The 24416-nt window shown below is 34.2% G+C and overlaps 1 protein-coding gene across 1 annotated transcript in view; it reads left to right on the top strand.

Moving 5' to 3' along the window:
* Positions 1 to 24416, top strand: part of LOC136037586 (rho guanine nucleotide exchange factor 28-like) — a 330822-nt gene that overhangs the window by 250827 nt on the left and 55579 nt on the right. Inside the window, exons 22-27 of the mRNA XM_065720307.1 lie at positions 2997 to 3109; positions 9345 to 9547; positions 11000 to 11186; positions 13935 to 14008; positions 20142 to 20365; positions 21444 to 21540. Of these exons, the coding sequence (XP_065576379.1) occupies positions 2997 to 3109; positions 9345 to 9547; positions 11000 to 11186; positions 13935 to 14008; positions 20142 to 20365; positions 21444 to 21540 (898 nt within the window). The remainder of the gene's footprint in view (positions 1 to 2996; positions 3110 to 9344; positions 9548 to 10999; positions 11187 to 13934; positions 14009 to 20141; positions 20366 to 21443; positions 21541 to 24416) is intronic.

The following is a 24416-nucleotide window of genomic DNA, read 5'->3' as shown; positions in this document are numbered from 1 at the left end:
AGAAAACTGTAGGGATCGAGGCTAAATCCCTGCAGCTCTTCAATAACTTCAGCCTACAGCCTTCAATAACCTCCTACAGTAGCTTCATCTCTCTAATGAAACAATTTACTTTTCTAAATATTAATAGTTTTCAAAGACTATAAAACAATCAGCTCCATCTGACAGTTTCTCTCAACCGACGACATAGATGGGGATATATTTATTTGAAAGCTTGGTACGCGATATACACAATACTACTGCTGCTGCTACTACTGCTAACAACTCACTGCAGCATAAAGCCGCATGAGACCAGCACAGCTACCCAGGTCGCTCCTTCGTCTCAATCTATGCAAAGCCTTCCTCTTTACACTCTCCCAAGAAACTGTAATTCCTAAACCTTGCTTATGACTTTTTCTTACGTCATTTAGGAACGGCCCGCTTTTCTTTTCGCCCTAGATGCCTGGCCGACACGGAAGATCTTCGGAAATCTTTTTTTCTTCATTTACAGAACGTTTCCTAGCCATCTCAGCCTTTCTCTCGTTATAGCCCTAGAAAGCAGGGTAGAACCTCATTTTTCTTACAGAATACTGTTTAAAATGTTGTCAGTCAGACGGGAATTCCAAAAAAAAAATTTTGACAATTTACCTGGAAAAGATCCAACAAATCTTTTTCCGGCTTTTGGAATGCCCACGTTTCTGAACCCTACTTGACAACTGTCATCTCTGTAGCTTCCTATGATCTAATTTTGTTTTGAAGACTTATAATCATGTTTTCCCAAACTTTTTGCAAGTGTGAAAAACTTTCCTGGATCTTGGCTGTTCTACTTTTAACATCTTTGCTGCGTCTACCATTTTTAATAGTAACACTATCTAGGTAAGTGAAGTTATCCACTTGATCGATCATCTCCTTACTCTGTATCACCTCTTTACCTTCCAATTATTCTCAATCTAATCGACTTGGTCTTTGCAATATTAATTTCCAAACTTGTTTTTGTGCTCTGAACCCTCACAACCTCCCTAAAATCATTCATTTTGATAATATTTTCATCTAAGACACTCAAATTATCAAATTAGATAATTTGATTAATTACAATACTCCCCCCCCCCCCCAGGGACACTAGTTATATTCACAACTGAAAACTGCGATCTATTTAGATTTTTCGCTCGGTTGTTTTCAAGATTATAAAGTTTTTAGGGTAATTCTACATATTCGATGAACATGATAATAAATACGCAAATTAATTGGATCAATTTGACAAAAACTTTCCTCGTAAAAATTCATAAATGAACAACAAGTTGCTTCGACTTTAATTAGCTAATTTTTTCCCCAGTTTTTCCACCAGATTTTTTTTAAATTTGGCGCCCGCTATTACAAAGGCCGTTCCCAGGGGGGGTTTGAACCCCCCCCTCAAATTTTCGTCATAATCTGTAAATCGTCTTTGAACCTGACCTGGATAACTCGTTTCCAATGAGGAGCCTTTCGATCTTCCCTGCTCTCCCGGCTGTAAGATGTAATTCCTCATCTGCTAGCTCTATTTCAAATTTTAAAAATTTTTATGTGACCGAGAGGAAGGTCGCAAGAAGTACATTTTAGGGATAATGCCAATTATCATTTGTAATAGATGACACAATCGATATATACAGTTACGTACGAGTTGCCGTCATCGAAGCTAGCCGTACTTGACTTTGTTGGTTTGATTAGTGTATTTTGGCATCCAGATGCTTTAGATGCTTTGATACTTAATTTTCTTTTCGAAAGTAGAGGGTATACGAGCTAAATCAGTAAGTTGCCATTCTTATTCATTTTTTTTTTTTGAAAATCAGTGTTTTGCTTTCAACAAATATACTAGTTGGAATTAATATAGTGATGTCGCTTGACAATATTTACCATTTTTTGTTAAACTTGTCAACCTTGTCAGTGCCTAAGTCGATTTTTATCAAGTCCACTTAAGGCCATGTGGTACCTGAAAGCATCACCCAATCTCTTCCATAATAAATCTTTTTAGTTTGTGTGGCCAAACTATTTAGAGTTTATTATGCCGTTTTGCCATAGCTTATAGAGCTTGGATGAAAAATCCAAATAAATAACGAAAAACTTAGAAAAAATTATTTAACTTCTCTGATTTTATGACGGAGAAAGAAATATTCAGTTTTGATGAAATCTACTTCCTCAGAAATTAGGAGTTTCGTTTTTTTGATTCAACGGAGCAGAATTTTTTTTTAAGTTCAGGAAAAGGCGAGAAAGGTCCCTAAAAATTTTTTTAAAGTTAAGGAAAGTTCAGGAAAGGATGTTGCTGTGGTCCTAGCTATTAGAGTTTGTTTTTTTGGAGGGAACGAAGCAGAATTTTTGTAAGTGCAGGAAAGGTCCCTAAATTTTTTCTATTTTTAATTCAAGAAAGTTAAGAAAAGGTCCTAAAATTTTCTAGCATACCTGCTTGAAAAACGCTAAAGATAAGCTCAAAGGAATTATCATTTGAACTATTTTGCTGCTTTGATGGTGCTGCCTAATTTGAAATTTGACAAATTTTACAGTCAAACCATAGATTCTCATTAGCTCTCAATAATGGCCCGTCCCCTGGGAGAATTCGCTAATGGACCCTTTGTCTTTGAGGAAGGCTGAGACTCTAAAATGCTTTTAAGGCACTGCATGGCCTTGAGTATTGTACTTAATTTGTATTCAGTACGTACAATTCTGTTTTTATTTGAATTGACATTTTATCCTATAGTTTCCTATTAGGATATAATATCCTATAGGCTATAGGCTTTTATCCTATAGGCTATCTATTTCTTACTCGGTCCTAGCTATTTTTAATCGGCACTTATACTAGTAACCTACCTACCGGGCTGTTTTTTTCTTTTTTAAATAAATGCTAATAAGGCTACTTTATTCATACGATGGTTACTTAATCCAAACGATGATTTTATTGATCGAAGATAGTTCTATCTCTGTTAAAATTTTGCTTTTTATTTTTTAGTATGACTGTTAATTTTTCTTCTTTTATGTATAAATCATTTTAGGCTAGCTATTGAGCGTCGTCGCGAACAAGAGGAGGTCAATAAGCTAATTGCTGAAAGCGAAGAAGAGAGAAAAGTACAGGAAGCAAGAACAGTTAGAATTCGACAAGTTGTTAGTAAGTTTACTTTCCTGTAAAGACATTACTTAAGGCCGAAAACATAGCCGTTGACTTGACTTCATCAGGATCCCCCCCCTCCTCTCCATAACCACCACCATTAAGAGACAAAAAAATTTTCTTCTAGCTGCACTAATTTTGAGTCTGTAGTTGTGCCAATTTACCCTTTTATTTCTTTAATCTCCATTTTCACATGTCAATTTTGCTACAAAATTGCTAAGGGTCAAATTGGCTCTTGAATTAAACTTAATTTTGCTTGGAGTAATATTTTTGGACTTCGAGTAGTAATTTTGCTTGGACTATTTTTATCATTTATTGCTTGGAGTTTAGTAATAGATTCAGACACCGTAATTTTTTTTTGAAAATCGTTATATAAATACAAAACTATCGTATTTTATGCAACGATTATTTTAAGCTAGAGAGAGAGGGGGAGAGATAATAGAGAAAAGAAAATAAACATTGTGAGCAGGCCCAGATTTACCAATAGACCCACTAGGCCTCGGCCTAGGGAGCACTCAGTGCCAGGGGGTGCAACAAATTATCACCGAGTGATTAGTTTCTTAACAAAACCTGGTTGATGTGATTTATCGTCAGTGTCTGGTGCACTCCTCCACCGCGCTGCTTATTCACAGAAAAGTGATTTAAAACTATACAGGAATTCCGTGGTTACTTATAAACTGTCAAATGTCTCCTAAGAATGGCAGCTGAAAGTTCGGTATCACATCTCTCTTGCATTACTTTTGGCTCATCAGTTGCGTTCTGTTCATTGCCTGCACTATCCCTAAATTTTCGGGGATATCCCCGAAAATTCGACAGAGTGACAAAAACGCTTGGGCCTAGAAGTGTGAATGCTTTAAATATAGACTGATTGCGAGAGGAAAACAAATACCCAAATGGGTGAAAGAGGAATTATAAAAAATTCTTCTATTTGTACTGTATATTAGCCATATTTACTCTCCAGTCCAAAAATGGACATACAGGTTCAGTGCGGTGAAACGTTGCTTCAAAATTCTGAACGTTTCATCTTTGGCAAAACCTGGTACACTTAATAGTAATTAATTACCACTGACTAATAACGATTTGTTTTTTTATCTACTATAACATCGTTAAGTATAAGAAAAGAAAACAAACACAGGAGCAACGAATGTTACCGTTTGCAGCTAAAGCTGATAAGGTTCATAATACCCTGTTTTAAAAGGAGCATTCACAACAGGCTTATCACATAACAATAATAGCAATAACGATTGTGGTGAAATCTTGCTTGACAAGTTTTGTACTAGGATAAAAAAGAGGCAGATATAAAAATGAACATACAATTATAATGGTAAGAAACAGTATGTATATGTTTCAACTTACTAAGTTTTAAAAGTGGGTTCCAAAGTTTATCCATGTGCACAAAAGTAGAGAATGATCACAGTAACTGTAATAAATTTGAGTCAGTACTGAGGGGTGAGTCACTACTAAGTGCTGATTCCGAGTTGTGTCTTTTGTAATGTCTACAATTGCTATAATCTTGGAGTAGCCAAACTTCAACATATTAATAATATTAGGACGAGCCTTTGACCGGAGAGCAATCATGAAATCACATACAGTTTTCCCAAGCAACATAAAACGCCAAAAGTAGCAAGGACAGTAAAAATGAAATGTGATTCTTGAAACTGGTTAAGTTGAATGTTACACTACCGTATACGTCTCAGAAAACTGGGAAAATCCTGAGCTTAATTTTTAATGCAAAAGACGTTCATTGCTGGTATTCAGTTTTTAAACTTAGCGAACACCAAGCTTAGAAATTAAGAACATGTGTGATGAATCAGCAGAAAATGAATGACAAATAATCCATAATGTATTATGTATGCATCAACTTCAACTTTTTCTTTATTCAACTTAAAAAAAAAATAAGAACAATATTATGTCCCAACAGGGAGCAGAGCTTGTTAGGCTGGGACAGTGCAAAAACATAGAAAAAACATCAACATCTCATCATAATAATAATTCCAAAATTTAACACGGCAAAAAACAAACAAAATATAAAAAAACACACAAAAGAGAAGTAACAAGGATAAGTAAATAAATAAATATTGGGCAGGAGGGGCGAGGGAGGCCATCTCAAACACAGGGACACAAAGAAGAAGATTAAATAATTTAATTTTCCATCATCAATGGTGAATCATCAAAATTTTAGCAAACAATCTTTAATATTTGCTTTTTTAAATTTAGCTGAGATTTTTGGGTTTGGATCAAATAGAATTTTGTCATTTAGCTTATAATTGTTTGCAATGAAAGGTAATTATGTATATAGCATTATGTATTATATTTCGCGGTTGCTGTAGCAAAAGGTAGCAAGTACCATTAATTGGTAGTAAACTGTGCTAAACAAAAATTGGCTGAATGATTAAGACTATGCAAGAATATAACGGTTGTATCCAAATAGAAATTGAAAGGAAATGTGCGTACCATTGAAAGGACAAAAATTTAAGCTGTGCATTAATATTAAAACCCTTGAAGACTGATTTGACTACAGGAGAATATTTTGACCAATTAGACTATCCTCTTTTATTGTAACTACCGCTTTAGTTGACTATTGAGATATCATCGATATCTTTTTTCCTTCTGATTCAAAAACATCTTTTTTTTTGCTAAAATTTGACATGGTAAGCACTACCCTATAATAGGCCTATATTTGTTCAATAGCAAATAGCTGTACCGCCAGAAGGAATATTGTAATACCTGTCTGTATTTGGGCTGTACAACCGTTTGGTTCTGCTTTTTGTGTATACTGAAAAGTTTCCGCTCGTTGGTCTTCACGATTCAGTGTAGCAAAAAGGAGAGAATTTTACACGAAAAGAATGATGTTGACAAGTGCCAAATGGTATTGCCAAAATAAAAATCATAGAAAATTCCAACAATGAGTAAACCTAAGATGGAGCCAGAGGGCAAAAAAAAATTCTCATTTGACGTCCTTGGTACTTTAACTTGGGTAGTCGGGAATTTCCCCAACTGAAGGGAATCTGAACTAAATCATGATTAAAAATAAGAAATCGTCATTCACAACATTTAATTGAACACTCAGGAGGGTTTTCTGCATTTTTTGCATTGTATGATCAGCATAAAGAAATTTTAATCAGAAGACCTTTCTTTGTGATATTCCGCTCTGATGAAACCTCATTTCTAATATATCGTATATCAGGAATGGTTCAGCTATACACGGAGATTAGGGGGTCTCTTTCGGAGATTGGTACAAAGCTCAAATTTTTTGTGAAAATGATATTTGGATCCACGGTAATCATGAAAAAGGAAGACCTAAAGGAACACACGTGCCGAATTTCACCCCCATTATCTTAGGAATAGATAATTAAGAGACATACAAACAGTGAAGTGCGCATGACACGGACTACTTTCAATTTAAATATTTTAAGATTGACAGTTTCTTCTTCACAAAGTTTCAAAAAAGACTTTAAATATTACCAATATCAATGTTATCGGGGAATATGTTTATCCTGATAAGCTTTAATTCAAAGCAACTCAGAATTCAAATTAATAATATGGAAGTTATAAAAAGACATATGGCCATCCAGTATTGGCAGTGAAATGTTAACTTTTCTATTTTTTTTTTTGTCATTCCTTTATGCTCCTCACAGTAGAGAGAATCGAGTTAAATTTTAATGACAAAATTTCGCTGAATCCAATTGCAAATTAATGTGGCGAAGTTCTAAGCATTGACGATTCTCTTCACGTTTCTTTTCTCATGTGGGATTTTTTTGCGTGGAATGTAAAAAAGATGGTCTTTTTAAGAAATGGCACCGCATTTTTCTTGGTAGATCTTTTTGCGTCGTATATTAAAATTGGCGGTGTGTTATTTAATAGATGGCGTTATATTATACTGGATAGGTCATGTTTTATATTTAATATTAAGTAAAATGATGGTGTATTATCATTTAAGAAAAATTACTCTCAGTCTTGTATTAATAAACGGTGGTTCTAAATTTTTTTTTAAAATTAAGCTTTCTCCTCATAAATATAAAATCTGAAACCTGAAAGTTTTTTCTTCCAAGAGATAAAGCACTACGATTATCAAAGTTTGGTTTAATTTATACCAGGAGGTTCAGAAATTGTAAAAAGCTTCCTGTTAGTTTATTCAAAAATAGTAACAATAACAAATGAACCCATTATCTCCCTCCTTTTTTCTCTCTTAGCCTTGTTTTTATCCTTTTGTCTATTTTTAGTTTCGTCGTTTTGCACCATTAGTTGGTTTATTTGTTCTTTTTATCTTTGATTCAACCATTGTTGTATTGATTTTATTCTGACATTAATAGAACAGTTAATTCAATGCACTTCTTTATGACGTTAATTTTGGCCGGATTGATTTAAAGAATTTTTATTGCGACTTTAATTTTTTTTTCTTTTAGTTTGTTATTTTTGATAAATTGAATAGTCTAAATCAGTACTTTATATGCCATGAAATTTTATTTACCTGTGAAATCTCACAGGGTTGGGGCAAGCTTGCTACCTTTCCTGTAAAAAAAAGCCCCTTAAACGTTGACAATTAGCGACGCCCTATTCGCTGTCAATAGTTCTGAAGTTTCTTTATCATTACTTGTTTATCCCTCTAAATTTAAAAGGAAATCTAACTTTTTACTGAAAAGGTCCGTAAAAATCGTCCAATCAGCCTTCTAGGTTTCCCTAGCTCTTTTTTGAGTTGCAAGAAGCTTATGATTACATTCCTTTTCTACCTACCTGACATTTGCACATGCCAAGTGAATAGTGCGAATTTGTGGAATGCAGGGAAGTTGAGAGAAAATGTAGTTTATAGCGAGATATCAAAAAGTTTTGTATAATAAGAACTTGAAAGAGTAGCTGGGATGAGGCCCATCTGTGTTTTGTGTTTGACTTCTGCCTTTTCTGTCTTTACGATTCTTCCTCACAAAAGTTTTACATTTTCTTGTTGGAAAAAATGTCTTCTACTTTGCTGGACGTATTATTTTAGAATACAGCCTAAGACTAGAAAATTAATAAAAAATTAATTAAAAAAATTAATTAATTAAATTAATTAAAAAAATTAATATAATTTTGCTGGCTGCCACTTCCGTAATCTACGGGGGCGTTAGCCTTATCTTGAGACTGCGAAATGTAAAAAAAGGTTTTGCTTGAACTCATTGAGTATATCGGCAAAATTAAGTTTTAGCTCCCGCACTTCGCGAAAATATGCATATTTTCTGGGTTGGTTTCAGAAACAGGCTAGTTCGAACTTTCAGTTATCGAAACTTGCAGTTAACTTGACTCTCCTTATGTTTTTTGACTTCTTAAATCCACTTGTAGGTTTAAAATAGTTTAAAGCAAAAATTATAAACGTAGCTGAAATTTGAACAGGTTGTCTTCCACCAAGGGATTCCAGAGCCTTTATAACTCATGTGACTAATTGCTCTTTCTCTCAACCTAAGGTCAAAGAACTTGTGTAGGGAAAAAAGATTCACGAAGAATGAGATTTAGATGGTAAAGAGCTAAGAAAGTAAATTGAAAACTCTCCGTCTGCTAGCTGCGGAGAAAAGTTTACTGCAGCCTCCATTATTGTAATTTATTTCACAACCATTAGAGGAAAAGATTTTTTCCTGGATTATATATGTATCCTGAATGTATCTTGGATATCCCGCTGAAAAATGTTGAGCTAAATTTTAATTTTTTGTCTATTAAATGACACTGTATTATACTGAAGTATTATGGTAGCTCAGTGCTACGAAAAGACCAAAAATTAAATCGATTAGGTCTTTTTTGCGCCTTATTCTACCGCTTCAGCTTACCTAGGTGTAAACCCTTTCGAGCCTGTGTAGAACTGTGGGTCAGCTAAAGCCCATGTAGAGGTCAAGTTCCTGAATGGTAAGCAAAATGCATGCATAACAAACTGCCGTTAAGTAACGCTATTAATTATAGTATTAATATTATATTAACAATATATGTTAATAATATTGTTAACGTAATAATATTAATATTAATAACTATTAATGATATATATATAATATTAATAACATTATTACTAATATTATCAACTTATTATATTAATTATATTATTAATTAATTTATTAACACGAAAGGTATTAACGCCATTAATTGTTTTCTCCATTCATAATTTTTTCCCTAGTTATTTGCAGGGCAACATGTTTCTATGGCAACACGGTATATACTTTAATTTACACAACGAAATAAATTAGATAACTACACTGATCGTCTTTTTGTGTTACAGGTGCCTTACGTAACAAAGACGTTGATCTTGCTGTTATTCTTGAAGAAAAAGTCCGACTTCTTGGGGATCTTGTGGAGGTTGCTAACCCAAATCCTTTAGATGATAGCAGTAGTCCTATTCAAGAACCTATTCGGTATACTCATCTAGTTGGTGATAACGTAGACAACCATGTTATGAGGGAAACGTTGCTCACTACGTTAAAGGTATTATATTGTGTATTTTCTTAGGTCCTCCTTCCTAAAAATTCGTATTTTCTTTCAAGTGTCCTTTGTTGGAATTCAAAATTTCATTCTACATTAACGGTGACATTCGAGAGGAAGCATAAAATGGTAAAAAGTAAAGTTTATTTCGAAGATGATAGAGAAATTTTATAATAATATTAATAATAATAATAATAATGATAATTTATTCCAGAAAAAGCCCATAGGAAATTAACATACCAAAAACAAACAACAAATTAACGAAAATAAATTAATACTATTTAAAGAAAACGCTCACGATATGCCGCTGCAATCCTGACAAATCTTGCTGTCCTTTCAATGCTCAGGAAATTTGTCTCTTTCATTCTATCTACCATCCATATCTCATTCGATTTTTCTTTACCATACATCTCTCGCCTCCATTCATTCTATTCGACACATTCACACAAAAAATGTATCAAACTTTCGTCCTGAGATCCACACATAGGACAAGCAATAGATTCTACCTTCTCAAAATCAGCATATCAGCATATTTAACAAAATGCTGATATGTTTCAATTTCGTGCTTTAAGTAAAAAGGAATAAAAGTACGATCATAAGCTACATGTTTTGGTCTGATAGTGGAGAGGAGCCAGATTATGGGGCCAGTTCACATACCACCTTTTGGTTAATATTCAAAATTATAAGAACACTACGAGTTTATTAGGGAGAGTTGGGGCACGGGCCCCAAAAGGGAGCCCAGTCCTGAAGGGGCTAGATTACAATAGATTTTACTTTATGAATCTTGTCGTAAAAATAAAGAGAACAAAGTAATTGATATATACTTTTAGCACGAGACTGCTCCCCCCCCCCCCCCGCGCTATCGAAAAAAAACGCTCAATTCTAAAATAGGGAAAACAAATGCTGCTTGGCTCTCTCTGAATCTGATAAAAACTGGAAGTTTGTACAACAAAAGTCACGTACCGCCTTTCGAATTATTGAAGTCTGAAAAAATTGCTCGTTTTTTATATTGGAAGGGGGAGAGCCCAGGCAGAGGTGTCTGTCCTCATCCTATAGTTAGAGAGGAGAGATTGAACCCTATGATTTATATCATATGAACGTAATAAAAAGTGATCTACTACTATTTTAGGTAGTGTTGTTGCTTTTTTTTTAACATTTAAAAAAGGAATACAGAAAGATATAACATACCTTGGATTACCCTGGCTCATGGGTCATAGTCCCTTAACATTCCCTATTTTCGATTTGCATTTTGCATTTTTAAGAATATTTCTCTGTTAATAGAGAACAACAAAGTTAACTGTTAGAATGAGCTAAATAATCATTTCTGTAATAGTTTGGAAAACATTTTCTTCGGCAATAAATCGTTATGTGGGAATCCATCCCCTGCCCCTATAATCCCATCTCTTAACGTGGGCCCCTAGCAATTCAGACCTATTGATTTTTTTTTTCTTTCAGGAAGCCACGAAATTAGCTAGTGCCTTATATTCAACAGGTTGTACCAGTCTTTCAAGAAGTGTAAGCTCAGCTGGTGAACGAACCAGTGAAGCCTATCAGAATCCAGTTCTCCCTCGACGGGCAGAAACCTTCGGTGGTTTTGACTATCCAGCTAAAGAGGTTGCGCTGCCTTTACCTGCAATAAAAGGTTCGTTTTTCTGTGTAAAGTACTATAGAAGTCTAAAGTTTTATTTATAGAAACTATTTACATCATTCCGTCCTTTATGCACAATTAGACTGTTGATTCGATCGCCAAGAATCTGCTGAGTAGCCTACACTCTTGCGAAAGTTTTAGGTATAAATTGTACCGCCCCCCCCCAAGCCTTCAAAACTCAAAACCCCCCAAGCCTTTCGTGCTGAAAACCCTTCTTAATACTTTTCGTGCGATTTCAGTGAAATGTTTGGGATCTCTACTTCTTTATTGAAAAAAAGTCAATGAATATACTTCCATTTACACATAGTTTCTTTTTAATGATACAATAATACCATTTGTAATGGACTTGACATGTATTAATAGGAATTCCAGTTATTCCAGGTCGCATCTGTTCCTTTGGATTATTCTTTTTTTTCTGCTTTTTTCCGAAACAGGGTATAAACTGGCTTCCTATTTTACCTGTCGTTACTTTTTAATGTTACGTTTTTAATGAATTTTACCATAACAATATTTTTGAACCAAATAAAAATAATAGTAAAACAAAAAACACTTTTTCGAAAAATCCTTAACTTCATTAAACTCAAATTTTCAGACAGGATGGATAAAACGATTTTGATTGCTAAAAATATGATGCTATTAATTCCATTTGATGCCTCACTATGGGTCATTAGAAAGTTTGATCCATGTTTTTAGTTCATCATCTTAGTAAAGAGTTTTTGAGTGAGGTATATTCTTGTTGACCTCTTTGTTTTAGAATCTGCTTTGTCTAATTGCTTTTTAGGTGATAATTGCATTACATGATTTTTAAGGCTGATTAGTATTTTAGAATTATTAATATTCGGAAATACTGGGTAACCTTGGTGATATCTGGTAAATATATGGGTGAAAGAAATCAAAAATAAATAAATACCTATAATTAAAGGTAAATCAATAAATTGCGGTAAATATGATGTATTTATATATATATATATATATATATATATACATATATATATATATATATATATATATATATATATATATATATATATATATATATATATATATATATATATATATATATATATATATATATATATATATATATATATATGAAATATTAATTAATAATGTAGGAAAACAGTCTTCCTTTTCTCCTTCTGTGTTTTTTTTATGCGCTTGTGTCTTCTGCTAAAGAGTAGGATGTTGGGTGCATGGGGGACGCTGGTGGAACCTCGGCCCCATGTTTTCCAATCATATATAATAAAAATCCTTACATTCTTGCTGCTCAAACAATTTGCAGCATGCCTGCCTTTTTGCAATTTCTTACCGAGGAGCAGGCACGGGGGGGGGGGGGCAGATCTGTTTGGTATCTTCATTGATGTAAAATTGAGGATTATTGTGTGATTCTGGTTCAGTTAAAATGCAACTTGCCAACCTATTAAGCTGGTGCTGGAGTTGTTTGAGAGGCAATTGGGTTTATTTGCGAAAGGGGGAGGGGTCCCATTTGTCGTATCCCCCTCGTATAAATCGAAAATCCTTGTGTGATCATGGTTGCATCAAGCGTAGTAAAGACTAAGCTTGTTTGACTGTCTTGTGAGAAAAATTTCTCAGTTAAGTGAAATTAATTCTTTTACTGAAAATACAAAAATTAACTTTGAAACCATAAGGATTATTCATTTTCAACGTAATAGTGATTTGTAATTGTGACAACAAACTTTTAAGAATTTTTGAAAAAAAAACCTCCTAAACTTATCGCAGCGCTAAAGTTGTCGACTAAAATTTAAAAAATGGTCTCTCTCATTAATGAATTTCTAAAAAAGTTGTTTCTAAAATTGTGTCTATCTTAAGTTGGAATTTGTTTTTCTGGCTCGGGCTTATTTTCTAGTATCACTACTAAGAAAGTGGCAAAATGTGAGCTCTTTGTCGTTTATAGCAATGAATGAACTGTTAATATTGAGGAGGCACGTGTAATCCCATTCCTTCGCCTCAGACCGAGACACAGAAACTGAAATAACGAAATCAACCAAAATAACCAACAGAAATAGCCTGTAAAATTAGATGGCAGCACTTTCAAATCCGTGGGAAAGTGTTCATTTTTTATCTTTTATTTTTCATTTTAATGACAACTCGACGGGGCGAATCGGGGTGATGGACCAAGGAAATCACGCGCATTTTAAGCACTTTTAGATTTTATTCTGACTTCAGTCTGAAACTAGTGCCTGCTTGAATGGAGCTTTCCACTTGAAAGCGGAAAATTGGCTCCAAGAAATGAAAGCTCGGCGGTATAACTTCGGATAGTCCTCTTCTTACTTTCATCGGGTGCATTTTTCCACTGTCCAGTAACTTCAGGCATAGCTAAACTTAATGAAGTTTGCAGATCTCAGCCTATTCAACAGAGAAAAAAAAAATTAAACTGTTATTGATATTTTAACATTTTTGAGAAAAATGTCTCTAGCAAATCCAAACATACCTAGCTTGAGAGAAATCATTACTGGTGACTTTTTTCATGTCTTGGCCTATATATCCGGTTTGGGGCAGCCCAAAAATAAGTAGAAATAAGAACACGTAAGACGCTCTGCAAGAACTGCAAGTTCTTCCAAAAAAACCGTCCCACTCCTCCACCGTCTCTCTCTTTCCTGAAAAACATATAACCAAATACCGTAAGTATATGCTCTATAAACTCTTTTTTTGCACTTAGCCATTCACGTTTTGTGATTCTTTAGCTGTTCTTTCTGTTTCTTACTAATTTATTTTTTACAGCACGTAAGAAGCTGAGTGACGTCAACGCTGTGGCTATTTCTTCTATTGACTTCAGTGTTGCCAACGACCCAGAAGTGAGTTTTTTTTGGTTCAACTGATTTTTTTGCCTAATATATACGAATAACTTAATACTACATTGAAATTTGATCAAAATTAATGGTTATTCAATTCAACACTTTTATGTATATATTAGTATCAGCAAAATAGATAATTAGGTTTTTAAATAGATTTTGAGTCGTCAATTGGCAGGCAGAGGAAGAAAGTCGAACGCCGGGTTTCTTTAGAAAATTAAAACAACTTATTTAATGGTGCTGCCTGTATAATCCCCAGTTTAGTAGTGATCTTGATATAAAAAATAGGCAATTTTCCAACCGTTAGCGTTTTTTTCATTATTTTCATCTATTGGCAATGTCTATTTTTAAAATTAATAATAAGTGAAATGTAAATGAAAAAACAAATGCAAAAAATAAATTAAATGAAAATGAAATAAAGTAAACAACAAATGAAATGTCATAGTCATGTTTGCACCAACTATGAAATAGAGCAAATATCAAATTTATGAAAAAAAGGATTTACACAAGATATGAATGAATAAAACTCTTAGAAGTTGATTTGGAACACCATTGCTTTTTGCCCTCCACTCTCTTTTGTATCAAACTCAATATATATTTTTTTTTTGGTTGCTTCATTCGTTGCGGCTTAAAAAAAAACTGTTTATGGAGAATTCTTAAAATAAACTATGCGAAAAATTCCAAAGGACTTTTTTTCCTCTTGACTGAGTCTTGATGACGATTCTTGGATGAGTCTTCGCTGAACTTTTCGTCAAGAAGCAATGATGCCTAGGCTATTTAAAAAATATATCTTTAACTAACAACTTTTATTGTAAGTGGGTTATTGTTTGTTATTTTCTTTGCTGAAGACGGCCCTTAGATATAGGGCCGAAATATTCAAATAGGTTTTGTTCGCTCACTGTCATGGGATAAAAAGTCCTCGTTATTCTCTCTTCTGTATTTGTATTATGGAAAGGCAGTGTGGTCTTCGTCATTACTTCCAAGAAGCATTGTAAAAATATACTGCCCCCACTGGTAGTATCTACTCAATTGAGAGAGGATCTTGTGGCCTGCCCCTCCCCCATAATCAAAATTGTTTCGAGTGCCTGGGGCTTCGTTATAAAATCAAAAGTTTGCCCCTTCCCCTGCGAAAAATTCTCACGTACCCTCCCTTATATTGGATGCGTTTCTTTCTTCGACATATAAGTATGCATCGTATAGCTTGCAATTACAAAAAATTAAGATTAAAATAAACAAAATAAAAAAGAGTATTCAGATAATAGTAAGAAAGTAGTGTTTAAAATTAAATAAGCAAAAAATACCCTAAATACGAAGATGTGCTGCCTCTCTTGTGGTAAAGTGAAAATGGGCTCTGGCCACTTGAGAAGGTAACTTGGATGACTATGGTAAAAATAATTATAATTATTTTTATAATTATAATTTATTATAAATAACTATGGAATAATTATGGTAGCTTCTTAATTTATGGTTTTCCTGAACTCTTTACGAGAGATGGTTCTTACTGGGCTATACAAGAAGACAGGTATTAATTATTGATTATTGATTAATTGATGATTTGATGAACTCAAACAGCAACGGTGCAATGTCAGTGTGCTAGACAAAGCACGGTACTGGGATTTCCAAGGGATCTCACACACAAGGGATCCCAAGGGATCCAAAAGCACAGATATAAGTTAAAACTATAAGAAAATACAGACACTTAAGCAATCCAAATATTTGATACAGACCAGCAGTTAAAAGTATCCCCAGAAAAATAAGCGCAACACATGCACATATTTGGTTATTTTTGTGGTTCTATAAACTCTTTATCTCACTAAATTGATTAAAACTTAGTAACTTGCGTTTTTCGTCTTTTAGTTTATTTTTATTAAAATCAAATTCTAAAGAGAATTTTCAGCTTAATATACTCTGAACCCTCTACTCTTGACAATAAATATTACTTAACTTTTTCAAGAAACTTAGTAGAATTCAACTGGTTTAAGTATCGTTTATTTTAATAAACTAAGTCATTAATGAGTTCCCGGCCGAGGAACTATTCCGCAATCCCAGTCCGATTAGTAGTCATGTTCCAAGAGGAAAGAGGTCCAAAAAAGTCCCCATCCTCCCTTCAATTTAGTAGTAAATCGGATTGGTATAAGAGGAGTTTTATACCGCTGTTTGTTTCTAGTAGCAACATTTAAGTATATTTTATATTGCTTTTCTTCATGTTGTATTGTTATAATATTCTAACTCCAAATGTTCTTGTTTTCGTTTTTTACTTGTATTTAGGTTCTGACAATTTTCAATTTTATTTTCAATCTTATCAGTTTAATACATGCTTGTCGTTAATCATATGTTGATCATGCCTATTAACAAATACATTTATTTTTTGGTTTAGTCAATCAGTTCTTCAATTAGTTCTTAGACTCATGAAGCCCCCTTTCTCAACCCCAACCCAATAAGTAGTCGCCTCAAGAAAGGGAACTTAAAAATCATTTTTTTCCCAATTATCATTATTATTAATTTTATTACCCGTCAAAAACGGAAAAGACGGAGTATATAAAAGAAAAAGAAAGAAAAGTACAAAAATTTAAATACACTTCCACTGCAAATATTATAAAATAACACTAGTCCAGGGATGGTTGGCTCTTAAAACATTGCTACTGAATTTGGAGATTCTTCTCTCTATGGCCATGGAAGGGTTGGTGCCCTTATATTTCCTAGAGATGTCGCTATTGCTGTGCCACAAAGGGAGACGCAGGAGAAACTTAGCATATCTGTAGAATGCGCTGTAAATGGCTTTCTTTTCAGTAGCTGTGAATATTTTCCAGAAGGGAACCAGAGCAAGCAGATGGGGGGTATTAAAAGCATTGTATAGCCGGGCAAGGAGAGGACGGTTGAAACGATACTTATTGGCAACAAGTAATCCTTAAGACGCTTGTAGACGGGAACAGAGGGGGTTTGTCAGGGCTTTGTAATGCATCAATGCTTTACAAAAAGGTTTCTTTACAGCCTTTCGAGTTTTTCTGCTTCAGAAGTTGTGTGTGATAAAAGAAGTTAATCAAAAATATAAAGCTTAATTGAAAGAGTTATTATGTCTTATTTAATTCCGACAACCGCTATAAGCTGGAAATAAAAACCAAATGAAAAATAAACTTCAGTAAACCTACCAAAGCAGTAAACGTACTAAAAGTACTTTTAGTACTTACAGTACTTTTTAGAAAGCTTGATTCTATCGATTTATATGAAGACATCCCTGAGCTTTCCTCCTCCTCCCGTGCCAAAAAAAAAAGAAACAGAATTTCCAGAAACTAGAGTTGTATAGATGACCGCAGAATGAGTCACTATTGCTAGTATCAAAACAATAAAATACTTATATTTTTGGATTTATTGGTCTCAGTTATATTAGTTCACTGAGCAAGGACTTTTACACAGCAAGGAATTTTGATGCTTCATATAAAATGACCTAAGCCTGATTTAAAAAAAAGGAAAACTTTCTTATTTTCGCATGTTTTGATGTTTTTTCAACATATTTTTCAGTGAAAAAGGGCAAGGGAATTTTAAAATATAATTTAGTAGAGGAATCAAGCGGAATGTTTGCTGTCAAATATTTGCTAAATTGCTCTCATATTTTAAAATATTAACACTAAAGGACTACTGAAACAAAACATTCCTTACGCTTTCGCAAAGAACATAAACCGCAGTCAAAGCCATGATATCAGATCGAACTTTTTTTTTTTAGATTTACGATTTTCCCGTAATTTTTTATGTTCGTTTTTTTTATCGAGTTTTATTTTTGGTTTCTTTTTTGTAATTCTTGTTTTATATTGTATGAATTTTTGGATGAGAAAAATGAGTTTGTCAATATTCGTTTGTGAAATTAATTTTTAAAATTAAAGTTTTATCTATCCTAAATTTAGCTAGTTTGTGACTTTTTTATTATTAAATGAAAAAACAAGTTTTTTTTAACTGAAAGTAAGGAGCGACATTAAAACTTAAAACGAACAGAAATTACTTCGTATATGAAAGGGATTGTCCCCCCTCAACGCCCCGCTCTTTACGCTAAAGTTTTTTTATTGCTTTAAAAAGTAGCATTGTGACAAAGAGTTGTGAGTTGTGTTCAAAGTTTAGCAGGGGGATGGGGCTGATCAATGTTGTAGATTGGCTGATGTATTGGTTAGTATTTAAAACCATAGAAGAAATTGTTGAAACTACAAGAGGTCTATGTGAATTAGGAAGGAAAAACAGAACAATTACATGAATATTTCGCCTGTATTTAACAAGGGGTCCTTTTGACCAAGAAAACAATCTCTGAAATTTTCACACCACTGGATTCTCAAGATCAAACATGGACCCCTTTTCTAGTATAAAATAAATCTGTAAAGAATTGATAGTTCACATAATTTATGACGCTTATCCGAGTGGCTATGGGGACTATGTCATCGTTTTATGCAAATTAATTGATATATTTGACTATTTTGAACAAAATGGATACCTCGAAATGTTAATCAGATGTCCTAAGGGGTTGCCAAAGGACCAGATACCAAAGAAGGTTCTATGACAGGTGTTGGTTGCCCTCCAGCCACTTTTGGCTTTAAAAAAAGACATTAGAACTCTGAATGTCTGGTTGAAGGAGCATCCTTCAAAGTTTCTGCGACAACAAGGAGGGGGAGGAGGGGGCAGCCCACTACTATACGGTATCAGTCTTGTCATTTTTGTGGTTTAATGTTTCTCTATAATTTCATAATCAAGGCGTAGACCAGAAATACTTCCGGAAATCAAGAGGAAATAGATATCAGTTGCACATCCCCCCTCCCTCTTACTAGAACTAATTATGTATTAACTGAAGGCTCAATCAAGTTAGGATGTTTTGATATTAAAATGCGCTCTTCGAGACATCTGCCCTCCCCCCTCGCCTACAAAATGATCAAACACCCGTGTTTCAATAAATGATGCCCATCAATAAATTATCCTGTGCCCATCAATAAATGATGGGCACTTAAACATCATCTCATATAATTTTATGAGATATGAAGCAAAATAGTTTAGTTAAGTGAAGCTTTCAAATATTTGTCTGAAACTTTTTCCTGCAATCAGTTGGAAGGTATCCCCCTGCAGCATCCTTATTCAGGCTTAGTCTAAATGAAGGAAGATCCCTCAACCCATTCCTATAGCTCATGGAGATTTAGACAATTTGAACTGTATAAATATTCTGTATTTAGTACTGTTTTACTCTATATTTAGTGAATCAGACCATAATAGGATGAAAAGTGTTTTCTTCAAATTTGCTAAGTTTCTGTTGCGAGTTCCTCCGGGGACCCGCAACTCCTATTTGATGAAAAAATATAGTTTGTCTCACCCGTGTGCTGAGTTAGCTGAGCTGAATGCACACATAAGCAAACTGGCCATGAATGGCAAAATGTTGTTTTTTGACGTGGAATTATTTTGTTTGTATTTTAGAATGTAATTACGATATGTTGTTTCTTTCTTCTTTTTTTCCTTTTTTCTTCAATGTACTCCATCACTTCATTATTTTGTATGATGGGTTATAAATAAATACATACATGCATTAAGAGGTTTAATCAGATGTTGCCTCCTAACTATGATTATCATTAATAATAATTATCATATAATACTTATTATAATCATATACAATCATAATTATATCATAATCAGAACTTATAATTACCGCTATAATATAATTATATTTTAACAATTACCACATAATATAACTACGATCACAACAGTTATAGTATAAATATTTGACTACCTTTTATATTTTCATGCTTGACAGCCCTATACCAAGGGCCCAAATAATGGGGCACCAAGGGCCCCACTACTTAAAGCCAGGGAGAGAAAACGACTCTCAATGTATGAACTCTGGTTTGATTAGTTCCTCTCTGGTAAAACACAACAATAAATAAACTTTAGTAAACACTCTTCTTTGACTATCTTCTCAGAAAAAAAAAATGCAAAATTTTAAATTTTGGATATAGGGGCTGAAATATGCTTAAATAGATATAGTTACAGTACACACCTAAAATATGCTTCATATATTATTTAGACATTGTTAAAATAAATTTAAATAGATTCTTAAAGATAGAAGATTTATCTTTTCAAGTAAAACGCTTGTTTAAAGTCCTTCCTTTGTTTTCAGGATGTATCACAAATCGCATCTGGAAATTTTGAGTCGACAACAATTAGTCAGGAAAATCTGGAGTCGAATCAGCTTACGAAACTTGACTGGTCTGGTTTAGGAATGCCAGTACTTCCCCCTATCCTACATCAAAGCCGAGAACAACAACTTCTTGGTTTTCAGTGGGCACATCATGTCAATGGCCTGACTTGTGTCTTGGCACAACAAATCACCACTCTAGAAAGGCAAGCTTGATTTTCTGCATTGATTTTGTTGGTTTAGTGTTACTTTAGCCTTGGGAGGGGGAGACCTGGTTATAAGGCTCAGATAATTCGAAGAATTCGATCAGATGTTTTTCTGTTATTTTGAAAGAACAATTTCTTCCTAATGTTTATGTATAGTTTTCTTTAATGTTATTTTTGTTGAAGTGGTGGTGAGACTTTCCACGTTGGACTTGCGGTCGGTACAACAGATCACCACCATGGAATGACAAGAGTTTTTTGCATTGTCCTCATCGGCTGTGCTTTACTTTAGGTGGGTAAGAGGGGTTCACTAAGGGGGGTTTAGTCGAAACTATGGCAAATGGTGTTGGAAGAATAAACGGTCTCAGGCTAATTTTGTTAAAATGGATAAAATGCTCATTATTTTTTACTGGGGGCCGGAGGTTAGGCTACAAGACATATGTATTGCGTCGAAGAACATTTTTATGTGAATGGGTGCTTATTGGTAGATGAGGTAGAAGACCAAAAATATGAAGAAGTGCAAAGCTTTTCATGTTTAAAAAAAATTTAGAACTTGTTTTGATTTTTCTGAAAAACGACGACAACGCGTACTCCCAAAATTTGAAGTTGACACTGCCTCAGAATGGACAAACATAACTTGCGGATCCCCACAAGGGACCATTTTTACCGGCTTTATTTAAAAATGAAATATTCCAGCAGAGTTTTTGATACCCAACTATTTTGCTTGTCTTACCTCATCTAGGTTCGTTTAGAAACATTGTAAAGTAACGAACAAAAAAAAATATATTTAAAGTAGGTACATCTTAAGTGTGTTATATTTTGTTTTACAATATACCAAACTCCAAATTTAAAATCGCAAAAACTCAAAAAACAAAAAAGCTCTGGCACAACGCCATGATTAGGCAACAGTATGAAGTTAAACCTTCTTTACATTTAAATCGCTTTCTGTTGAAAGTGAGCCTTTCCAGAGCACAAAATTTTCCAAGGAAACACCTTATGACATTGATTTTTAACATGGCCTTTTTTTTTCTTTTTTTTTTAGTCAGTATTCGTTCCTACTTCTTTTATCTTTTTTTTGAAGGTTAAATCTCTCATTAATAGTGCTGAAGATGGCTTGGCGAAAGTCCTTGCCAAAATATGAGCTTGCATCCTCTCCATTCGGCTATCAAAAAATTATGGTTTTTGTTGTTTTTTTTTACCTATGCACTACAACTTCTTTTCTCTCTCTCGCTATCTCTCTCTTTCTTTATGCCTCTCTCTCTCTCAATCTCTCTTCCTTTTCTTGACTATCCACTGTTGGAGGTAAGGGATTAAGAACCCTGAGAAATAAATTCGCCTTTTCTACCACTCCAACCCGCTGCCAACCTATACCTAGTGCCTAGTGGATATAGTCTCTAGATGGCTTGATAATGATAGAACATTTTTAATAGGCATATATTTACGGGGATACCATAGGTAATTTGTGGTAGGCACGCAACTTGCCTGGGTAGGGAATTTAAAGTGCCGAAACCCTATAGGCAAGTGTGTCTTCTCCGGATGAGTCCTTGTGTTGGGTTGTCGCCTCTGAATTATTTTTCTTTTTTATCGTTTTTAATATTTGGTAAATGACGACTTATACTTACTTACGACACAACTGCCTGTCCACGGATTATTCTTTGCGGTTGATTGTATATGGCTTTGCTGTTTGACCTATGTAATTGGATGGATGAATAAGGTTATGGCCTCTTTCAAGTACTGATCTATTGAAATTACTAAAGTAGGGAAAACAGTCTTCCTTTCTCCTTCTGTCTTTCTTTTTTTTTTCTTTTTTTTAATCGATAGTTATTTTTGATTTTTTATATCGTTTATATTTGATTTTATGGTGTGGTTTTGTTTCTGTGTTTATGTTGTAGCACTGGTGATTTCTCTTTTTTTTTCAATATGTTGACCAAGTACTAATCATGGAAGACGTTCTGTTGACGCCTCGATAATCCAGCTACCTCAAAAGACCCACAAAAGTGGCATCAATTGGTGCGAAAAATAATAAACAGGAAAATGTCATCTTGCACCAGAATCGTATCTGATTATGGCACCCAAGTTACGTCAAATGACGTCAACACATTTTCACTAAGATCTGCTCGACTTTCCCAGGCCTAGAAAGTCACGAAGCGGAATAGTTCCTGTCTCTGAGTACAAAGTATTTAAAGGGTTGTGCAAACTGAAAGCATCGAGCTCCTCATTTCCTAGTGAGCTTCCAATTCGCTTTGTGCAAGGGTTGCTTTATTTATCGCAAAGCCGCTACAAGATGTCATTAATCCGTGCTTTACATACCTCCAAATTCTTGTAGTGAATGGCGACCAATATTCATCGCGCTAGCTCTCGCCAAGGTCACAGAATCCTTCATCCTTAAAGAACTGCTAATACAAACTAAAGACAACATAGAATATTCCCATTATGGCGGTTTAAAGAGATGCAACGCTGCATTTTACCTAGTGCCGAGTGGATATAGTCTGCAGATGGCCTGATAATGGTAGAACATATGTTGACCTAGTACTAATCGACTGTCAGAAAACATTCGACCTCACAAGCCACTTGGTTTCTGCCATGAATATGAAGATTATTGATTCCTACAAAAGCACTTGTTCTGAGTCTTCTGAAAAACGACGACAGTGCATACTCCCAATATTTGAAGTTGACACTACCTAAGAATGGACAAACAAAACTTGCGGAGCCCCACAAGGGACCAGATTTGCCGGCTTTGTTTTCATATGACTTATTAACTTCATGCTTGTAAATTTCGATGGCAGAAGGCCGAGACTGATTTCGTTGGTTTTTGAATTAGAATCAATTTGCCATCAATTCATGGCTAATTGGAGAAAAACCAAGAGGGATAGTCTGAGTGAGAGGCAAGTAAAACAGTTCAAAATAGGGATGAAACCTTTTAATTGACAGTGAACAGATATAAAATTATTTAACTGGCGCAAGTTAAATACCTGTGAATATATTTAACTAGTGAATATCTGTAGTGAGTATTGATATAAATATCAAGTGAATATCTGTTCACTGTCAATTTATAGGTTTCATCCCTATTTTGAACTGTTTTACTTTCGTCATGGAAAGGCGGTGTGGTCTTCGAGTTATCTGAGTGAGAGGCAAAGCGGGCAAAAGTATTTTTCAGTATTGTATAAAAATCGTGTGATTTTCACTTGTTTATAGTGTATCATCCATCCATCGTAGGGCAGATACTGAGCGTGTTGATAAGCTAGTAAAAAAATGGAAAAATTGCAACGAAGGAAGAAACGAGAATAATAACAGCCAGTGAAAAACAGAGGAATTATTATGCAAATATTACGGTTGAGATTGCTGCTCAACCGTCCTCAGTGCAGAATAATATAAAATACAGATAAAAGTCCGAAGAACAATTTAAAACCAAACCTCATAACGAACACGAAACTAAAATAGTATCATTAAAATATATTTTTAATGTTTTAAAAATATTTTATATAAAAAAACTATTTTATTTCATTAAAATAGTTTCAGCCAGTCTTGGCTGAGTCCCTTAGATATAGGGCCGAAATATTAAATTAGGTTTTGTGCGTTCACTGTCTTGGGAAAAAAGTCCTCATTATTCTCTCTTTTGTTGTTGTAAAATACAATACTGAATGAAATTTCACAACCTCATTTTGTGTAAATCATTCTTAAACGCTAATCGCTTATGGTATTATCAAATATACTATTAGGCTGCTTTCTAGGATGGTTTTCCCAACATAGGAATGGTCCTCTTTTAGTTTCAGTGTTTGTTTTGAGGTTTAATTTTTGTATTGTCCATTGGACTTTTAGCTGTGTTTTGTTTTTTTTTTTATTCTGCATTGAAGACAGTTTGAGTGGAGGAAACAGTTGCATAATTTTTCTTCTGTTTTTCACTGGCTGGTATACCCCCCCCCCCCCATTTCTCTCTTCTTTGCAATTTATTTTCGTTTTGTCATGGTTAGCCAGTGTGATCTTAGAAACTATTTATAAGCTAGTAAAACAGGGCTAGTAAGCTAGTAAAATTTTTACTCTAATATACTGATTT

This window comes from Artemia franciscana, chromosome 17 (genome assembly GCF_032884065.1).
Source record: "Artemia franciscana chromosome 17, ASM3288406v1, whole genome shotgun sequence".
In the NCBI taxonomy this organism is placed as follows: Eukaryota; Metazoa; Arthropoda; class Branchiopoda; order Anostraca; family Artemiidae; genus Artemia; species Artemia franciscana.
This window is presented reverse-complemented; position numbering and strand designations above follow the sequence as displayed.